This window comes from Mandrillus leucophaeus, unplaced genomic scaffold (assembly GCF_000951045.1).
Source record: "Mandrillus leucophaeus isolate KB7577 unplaced genomic scaffold, Mleu.le_1.0 Scaffold365, whole genome shotgun sequence".
NCBI lineage: Eukaryota > Metazoa > Chordata > Mammalia > Primates > Cercopithecidae > Mandrillus > Mandrillus leucophaeus.
Window position 1 is genome coordinate 2,443,954 of NW_012103865.1, and position 9,240 is coordinate 2,453,193.

The following is a 9,240-nucleotide window of genomic DNA, read 5'->3' on the forward strand; positions in this document are numbered from 1 at the left end:
TTAAAATGCTAACATGGAAAGATGGGGGGGGCAGGAGCCACAAGACTAAATACCACTGAATCAAAGGAAATTGATTGTCTAGATGATGTGGAAAAGATAGCTTATAAAGTTAATGAGATCTTATTTAAGGCAGGAGAAACAATTTGCTCCTTGACAATGAGGATGCATCAAAATGTTGTCATCAAATATAACTAATCTAATTAAAAGTACAGCAAAAATTAAGGCAAATATGAAAATAAAACAAAATATGAAGAAAAGTTAAACTACTACACCAAATATAATAAGTAATAAGTAAAAATATAAGCAAAGGGTAGTTAACAGCAAGTCTTAGTAAATTAGAAATAGGCTGAAAGAAATAAAAAGGAAGGATTCCAACAATTATACCTTATATACCAAGAAAAACATGAACAATCAACACAGGGAGTGTCCCAGAAACGTTCCAGAGATTTGAGGGCTACATAGGAGGATTTCTGATTGGGTAGGAGAGTACCATAAAATCCTCGAAGCTAGAATTCACAAATTCGTATCTTCCACTATCTTAGATAGCCCTTGTTAACAAAAATATCACAATCCTTAAGCAGCAGATAAGGCTAATCCTTACACAGCAGTTTTAGCCAGAAATGTCTTTGCCATACCAGATGAAAGTATCTTAAAAAACCAATCAACAACAACATCAACAACAATAACCTCGAAAGTCTTCTAGGTTTTAAAGCAGGCATACTGCTTTAAACAACAACAAAAGTCATTAAATATTAAGGGAAATAGATAATCAGAAAACCTAGGTTTTAGTCCAGTTCTATCTCTAGTATCCATTCCCAAGGCTTTCTTTGGAAACAAATTATTCTTTTCCTTGCCTATAAAGTTCATTCCAAAGTTACAAGGCTACAAGTTGCTCCTTGCTAATATGAATAAAAACAAAACATTTGACAAATTATCACAAATTAAATAGAGATCAAGTATGTCTAATGAAAATTTATCATCTGAATTGAGATGTGCCAGATATGTAAACTACACACTGGAGTTTGAAGATTTTGTGCAAAAAAAATGTAAACTATAGCATTAGTAATGATTTCCATTGACCACATGTCAAAATAATAGAATTTTAGATTAGATTAGATTAAATAAGACATAAACTTAAAATTAAAATTTGTAACCTTTTTAATGAGACTATTAGAAAGTTTTGAATTATATGATGCATGAAATTACATTTCCATTGTGTTGTACTAAACAGCCTGTTATATGCTGAAATCTTTCACAGTAAGATTTGTCAACCCTTTTTTATTTTCCTACAACATCTACTACAGTGTGGCCCATAAGGGATAAACAGGAATGAACAGAAAAACCTTTGTATGTAAGTAGAAAACAGCAACTAAATAAGACCGAAATTGACTCTCTGCTTCATATACTACCTATATGCTATTAGAATTACATGTTAAAACCTCTTTTTTGGAAATCATGCTAATACTGAAATATGGACCCAGTCGATTTTTTTTTTTAGTTTACAGCTGAAAAGCTAATTGACATACCCTATTTGTTATGAGCTAAATTGTGCCCACCCACCCTCTGACTCCCACCAAATTCATAAGTTGAAGTCCTAATCCCCAGACCCGCAGAACATGGCTGTATTTGCAGACAGGATCTTTAAAGAAGTAAATACAGGACAGTGAAGTCAGATGGGTGGGCCTCCCACAGTGCTGGGAATACAGGCGAGAGCCACCACTCCTGGCTACATATAGCACTTTTATTTGTCAATCACGCTTCAATAAAGTTGAAAAGATAAAAATAAAAAGATCAGTTTTTTTTTTGTTTGTTTGTTTTTTTGAGACGGAGTCTCCCTCTGTCGCCCAGGCTGGAGTGCAGTGGCCGGATCTCAGCTCACTGCAAGCTCCGCCTCCCGGGTTCACGCCATTCTCCTGCCTCAGCCTCCGGAGTAGCTGGGACTACAGGCGCCCGCCACCTCGCCCGGCTAGTTTTTTTTTTTGTATTTTTTAGTAGAGATGGGGTTTCACCAGATTAGCCAGGATGGTCTCGATCTCCTGACCTTGTGATCCGCCCGTCTCGGCCTCCCAAAGTGCTGGGATTACAGGCTTGAGCCACCGCGCCCGGCCAAAGATCCGTATTCTTAGTAAACTAGAAATTCAAACCTCTGTAACTGCTGTGTCTCGAGTTTGTGAAATAAGCACATGGCAAATAACTGTTCTGAGATTTGGCTATTTATTTACCTTTATGTTGGCTATAAAGTGTTTAAAGTAAATAGACCTTACTTTTTTAAAAAAAGTTTAAAGCATAGTAATTTCTGAACATAAATTTTCATGATAAAAACTGAAATGATCACAGGCACTGAAGAACACAGCAAAAAGTTTAGATGTCTAAGAATATGTTGAAAAGGCACCTACGTTTACAAGGCCTCAAACAGCAATAGTACACCCTTACCGGTTAAATATTCTGTATTAATTTAAAAATAAAAACCCTTCAGATGAAAAGGTTAAAAAGACAAAAAATACTTAAAATGCTTGAATTCTTACATGTCACCATTACATGTTTACACACACTGTTTAATTTTCACAACTCTCCTTGGAAAGCGTCATTCTCCCTATTTTAATAATGAGAAAATCAAAATGTAAAGAACTGCAACCAGAATATATTTTTTAAAAACTCCTAAAATACATTTTTATAAAAAAGGAAAGACAATCTAATGGAAAAAATGAGTAAGAGCCGTAAACACTTCAGAAGGCATGCAAAAGGTCAATGAACACATTATGAGAAATTTGTCATAAGGAAAATGACAAAAATCATAGAGACATCGCTATACACACCCAACAGAATGGCTAAAATTTAAGAATAATAATTCTAAGGATTGGCAAAGATCATTCTAGGTGGCAGATTTAGCATGAGCTAAGGGAAAATACTGACGCAAGAACAAATGTTCCTATAAGGAAATAGTGGGTATGTGAGTTTACCTTAGTACAAAGAGGTGATTGCACTATCACAGTGACTACTGTTAATAAACAATATATTGTACACTTGAAAACTGCCTTCAAGATAAGGACTTTAACCTATATTTGGTTGGTAAATCAGAACCATGACATCAATGACACATCTAAATGAGTTTTAAAGTACAGTAGTCCCCCCTTATCTGTATACAACCTGCACACACCCTCCTGTATACTTCAAATCATCTGTAAATTAGACCGTCTGTGGCCAGTTACAAACCCACCCACACAGTAGGGCAGGAAGGAGTGAAGTTGAGCTCTACCTCCTGTCAGATCAGCAGGGCATTAGATTCTCACATGACCCCAAAGCCTGATGATCTGTCACTATATATACTACATGAAATAATATATACCTATATACATATTACAATGCAATAAGAATAGAAATAAAGTGCACAATAAACGTAAGGCTTGAGTCATCCTGAAACCACCACCACCACCCACCCCTCCGCTGGTCCACAGAAAAACTGTCTTCTACAAAACCAGTTCCTGGTGCCAAAAAAGGTGGGTGACTCGCTGCACTGGAGTTCTTAGAATATATCACTCTAGGATAAGGGGGGATTACTGTTTATAAAAAGCTGCTTTGTATAGAATGTTCCAAAGGCAGAAGACACAGAAACTTTCAAAAACTATCTCCTTCTCTGCGATAAATGTCTCTTCCTCCACAATCTGATTCTACCCTCGCTGTTCAACCACGTTCTTCCAAAACCCTCATGAGCACGCTCCAACCTAGTCACACTATCTCTCACTCACCACCGTGTCCGTTTTCATGTCCAGATGCAGCACTGAGCTCCCTCTCTAGGATGGCCCATCACCTGCGATGCTCTTCTGGACACCTCCGTGCTTCTCTCCATTTAAATCCAGTGCTCTTTTGGAGGCCCAGCTGATGTCAGTTACCCCATGATTTATTTGCTGACTCCAGCCTGCCTCTCATCCCGGTCTCTACAGTTCCTATGTGGGTTCTATAATACATAATTCAACATCTCACTGGAATCTTATGTTTTGTTCTTGACAATTAGACCATAAACTCCTGGAGAGAAGGGACCACTTCTTCCAATTTTGTATCCCCCTCAGCACCTAGTACCAAAGAATATACACCAGTTAGCTGATAGATCCTCTTGATAACCAGAAATGCAGACATGTCCTTTGGCCTGGCAACTGCATTTCTAGAAATTGACACTACTAAAATACATAAACATGAAAAATAGTAGGATCAAAGACATGCATTGTAGTCTGTCATAGTACAAACTGGAAGTAACTACCACAAACGTCTATTAAGACTAGTGAGGCCAGGCACAGCAGCTCATGCCTGTAATCCCAACACTTTGGGAGGCCAAGGCAGGAGGACTGCTTGAGCCCAGGAGTCAGAGGTTACAGTGAGCAATCACCACACCACTGCATTGGAGCCTGGGCAGCAGAGCAAGATCCTATCTCTAAAAAAAAGGAAAAGGAAAAAAAAAGAAAGACCAGTGAATTTGAGTCCATACTGCCCATTAAAAAAACAAAACAGTTGGGATATCTATACACACAGACATAACAAAGTAGTAGGTGAAAACAGTTGCAGAAAAGGGTATTCAATAGGCCTATTTTTGTTTATTCATACACACAAAATGTAAAAGAACACATACATTTTTAGATTGATAATGTCTGGTAACTAGGATACACTTTTTACTTAGTTTGAAAAAAAATTAAAAAATGAACAAAGAGCACATATGATGTTTGTAGTAACAAATATTTATGTATTTTAACTCACTGCCCCCAAACAGTAATTTACAAACAATTTGTAATATGAACCCATTTTGTTTAAAGTAGGAGAAATAATAGTTATTTCTGGAAAAGGGAATACAGGAAACTTTCATATTCTAGGGTAGATAGTTGTTTGTTCTTAAATAATGGGCACTTATTTTAGTTATGAAAAAATAAATAAATAAATAATTTTAAAAAGAATTCCATCTTTCCCTGAGCTGGTGATCATCCCAGAGGGTTAGTATTTTGGTCCACAAAACTTTTCTTAGCAACTTCTTAATCTGTAGAGAACTACCTTTATCACTGGACTGCCCACTATACTGAATCTTAGTAAGCATTACAGATAACACCAACAAATCAAATTCACAGAAGCTGCTATCAGAAAAACTTCTCTGCCAGATGAGTATTAAACACTAAATCTGTTTGATAATCTCTCCAATAAAAAATTAACCTCAAAAATTTACTGAATTACTGCAAAAGACCCGGCATTACACTGGCTCTTACAGTAACAGCTCTGTTGTTAAATACCTTATACTTATCTAGAGTAATCACAAGCTTGCCCGAATCCTTGTTTCAAGGTCAAAACTACAGATAAGGCAAGAATCTTACATAGTTTTACCCATAGGAACAACAGGAGGAAACCGTGAGAACCACCCAAGGGAGCACTGGATTCTGTCCCCTGGATCTCTACTTCACATATCACCATTTCCCTACCCGCCCTGTTCCAATGTGGAACTTACAAATGTCCTGACTTAAGCAGTCAAGGCCTTCCCCACTAAGCCTCTAATAAAAACAAAGGGGCAGAGCTATCTGCTCCCTCCTTTTCCATCTCAGTATCCACCCTAAGATTCAACTGCCTTTTTGCTTTCCCCTCAAACTTACTGCTGAACAGCTTATAGCTACTGAAGTGCTTGATTTGTACTAATTCATTTATAACATAATAACCCTATGATGTATTCCTATATTGCAGATGAAGAAATGGAAGTACAAGGTCAAATAACTATTAAGTGGCAAAGCTAGGATTTAAACCCAGATATTATAGCTCCTCAATATAATCTTTATTGCGCAGCAGTCAGTATCTCTTGATATATGTCTTTTAACCTAGAAACCATCAGAAATCTTCAGACAGTAAGGCTCTGAGGTTTCAGTAACAAATCTGAAAGTCAACAGATCACTCGAATCAAATGTTTACTCTAGAAAATGCTGTTTGTCCTGGTAATACTTGATAAACGAGAAGTAGGAAATTTGCAAAATGTGCTTGCCAATGCCTTCTGGGGTTTTTTTGGTTTTTTTTTTTTTTTGGATTTTTTTTGTTTTTGTTTTGAGATGGAGGATGGAGTCTCTCTCTGTCTCCCAGGCTGGAGTGCAGTGACGCAATCTCAGCTCACTACAACCTCCACCTCCCGGCTTCAAGCAATTCTCCCACAGTTCTCCTATCTCAGCCTCTGGAGTAGCTGGGATTACAGGCATGTGCCACCACACCCAACTTGTAGTAGAGACTATTTTTAGTAGAGACAGAGTTTCACCATGTTAGCCAGGCTGCTTTCGGAATTCCTGACCTCAGGTGATCCTCTTGCCTCAGCCTCCCAAAATGCTGGGATTACAGCCATGAGCCACCGCACCTGGCTTTTTTTTTTTTTTTTTTTTTTTTTTAACTTTTGAAAAGTTGTTTAAGGTAATAAACGCTCAACCTTTTAACCTCTTAAAACAATAACCGGGTTAAGATTCTAGTTCTGTAACTGTTTTCCTTCGCCTGTAGAATAAGACATAAACATGCATATAAAGCAGTTGGCATAACTGTGCGTGGTAGCAGGAGACTGGGATCACTTGAGCCCAGGAGTTTGAGACCAGCCTGGGCAACACAGGGAGACCCCTTCTTTACAAAAAATTTAAAAAGTGGTCAGGTCGGGTAGTGCACACCTGTACTCCTAACTACTCCAGAGGCTGAGGTGGGAGGATCGCTTGAGCATGGGAAGTCGAGGATGCAGTGAGCCATGATACCACCATTGCACTCCAGCCAGGGCAACAAAGCAAGACCCTGTCACAAACAAAAACATGACTTGAGAGTAAGGAGTCAATGTCACCTACTATTCCCAGCATGTGGAAAAACGTACAAGTTAAACTCAATGCCCTAAACAAGACCCATGAATTCATGTTGACAGAAAACAAATGTAAACATTTAAACAATTATGCTTTCTGTTTAAATTTATGAAAGTTATGAGAAAAATAATTAAAAATACTTTAACATTACTAAATTATCACACAGTAGTCAATTACACAAGAATGAATGCTAACAACCTGTCTCAAACTCATTCATTCCATCTATTTCCACGTGAAGTACCCAAATGTCTTGTTTTCAAAAGTTTTTCTCTTTCCTGTGCCATGCCTTGTCTTACCTTTAACAATGAGATAATCTTTGCTCTCCTTCTTTCCCCCAGGCACCCCCTTACACAACGTTTCCCTTATCTAATTATGTGTTCGTCTGAAGTTCCAGAGACTAATCTTGAAAAAATTCAGGCGACTATTGCATTCTCCTCCACCTGGAGATTACTTCAAGGCTGCAGTTAATTTGCAACCCAGTTATACTCCAGATGGCGCCAGCCCATTCAGCAGATGAGGCAACAACCCAAGATAAATATCTGAGCAAGTCACAGAGACTGGGGCCTCCGAGCCCCGATGCCAAGCTCCCCTTTTTAAGCCCTTGCATTTTCTCCAAATTTGAAATGGTTTCTTTAAGGCAGAAGCTTGGACCACTTCCCCACTGCTAGCTTTGGAAAGTAGTCACTTTCCTTTCCGGGCACTTCGTCCTTGTTGATTGGCTCGGCAAGCAGCGGAGCAGCCCAGCCTGCACTCAGTTACACAGTAATTTCAAATCTTGGAAGAACAAAAATCCTGAGTGTCATATACATTTAAAGCACTTGATATAACCATTTACCAATCTTTTATTAGGTAAGCTCGGGGTACTTTGAATGGATTAAAAATGCATCACGGTCAAGCAACGATGACCGTCCCTAATGCCTGCAATGTCTAATGTTCCGCTATGTTCCAGATTTGTTCGTGCTGCTGGTGGAGGCGCAACAGCCGGGAAGAGCTTACTGGGCTCCAGGCGGACTATACACACCATATCGTGTCATTTCGTCCTCACAGCAAGGACTGATACGTAAGCTCATTTTTCAGATGAGGAAAATGAGGCCGGCGAGAGGCTGATATGCTTAGCGGTACAGAGCTAGGAAATCAGGGACGGAACCCAGGCTGGAAGTCACGCTGGCTCTAGAGCCCCGTCCTTTCGACCTGTTCCCGTCGCTGGGGAGGGGCATGTCAGTGACACTAAAACGTGGAAAGAAATACAGTACCAGTGGAAAGCAGGGGCTCCAACGGGGTAAAGGCATGCTCCATAACGGATTATTGGCCTCTGCATTTAAAAAAAAAAAAAAAAAGTGAAGTTAGACTTTCTCAGTTGTAATTAAACACTGGCAAAACCAACAGCACGGGAGACGCCTGAACCCGGCACTCGGCAACGGCGCGCTTCGGGACCCAGGAGCCAGCTGAGCGGCGGCGCGGCACCCAGCGCTGGGACCCGCCACGGCTAGCCTGCAGCGCCGCCGCGGGGGGGGTTCCCCGCAGACCGGCGCGCGCGGGCTGCTATGAGGTCCGAGGGCTTGCCCCTGCCGCCTCTGCCCGTGGATCCGTCACCATCCGGGAACCTGGGAAGCGAGAGGCGGCCGCCCCCTGCCGCGGCCCGGGCGCCCGGCGGCAGTCGCACTTACACAATGGCGGATGGAGCCACAGAGTGGGGAGCGCAGGCTGCGGGAGCTACGGCGATCAACCGCTCGGCGCGCGGCTAAGGAGCCTCGCGCGCGGTCCTCGCTCGCAGGTTTTAGCCCCCGGGACGCGAGGTGGCCCCGCCCGCTTCCGGGAGCCGGAGGCAAGTGGGAGCCGCGCCCCGTGCTCTGTGTCCGGCACCATCCGCCTCAAGTCTCCAATGCTGCGTTCTCTGGGCTGCTTCTGCTAGCTGTAGCATTGCTGCCGGGCCCTCTGCACTCAGTCAGCTTTAGCAAGGAGGCCACCCTTTGCTCCAAACTAAGTGGCGAATTCCCCATCACCCATGCTTGACCTGGCTTCCGAGCCAAACAAAACTACACAGTGCTGCTTACCGGTGTCCTCCCTGAGCCGTCGGGTTAAAAGCTGTCCTTCCTGGCCCGGTCCGGTGGCTCACGCCTGTAATCCCAGCACTTTGGGAGGCTGAGGCGGACGGATCACAAGGTCAGGAGTTCGAGACCAGCCTGGCCAGCATGGTGAAACCTCGTCTCTACTAAAAATACAAAAAATTAGCCGGGCATGGTAGCGCTCGCCTGTAATCCCAGCTACTCGAGAGGCCGAGGCAGGAGAATCGCTTGAACCGGGGAGGCGGAGGTTGCAGTGAGCCGAGATCACACCACTGTACTCCCAGCCTGGGCAGCAGAGTGAGACTCCATCTCAAAAACCAACAACAACAACAAAA

At 41.7% G+C, this 9,240-nt stretch overlaps 1 protein-coding gene across 2 annotated transcripts in view; it reads right to left on the reverse strand.

Annotated features, from left to right (window-relative positions):
* Positions 1 to 8,591, reverse strand: part of TPK1 (thiamin pyrophosphokinase 1) — a 409,608-nt gene extending 401,017 nt beyond the window's left edge. The window contains exons 1-2 of one of the 2 annotated variants that reach the window (XM_011989928.1): positions 8,507 to 8,591; positions 8,093 to 8,151 (exon numbers count right to left, since the gene is read on the reverse strand). In XM_011989928.1, coding sequence (XP_011845318.1) covers positions 8,093 to 8,135 — 43 coding nt within the window. In that variant the 5' untranslated portion in view covers positions 8,136 to 8,151; positions 8,507 to 8,591. The remainder of the gene's footprint in view (positions 1 to 8,092; positions 8,152 to 8,506) is intronic. The other variant, XM_011989929.1, reaches the window with a different exon arrangement.
* Between the last annotated feature and the right edge of the window lie 649 nt (positions 8,592 to 9,240).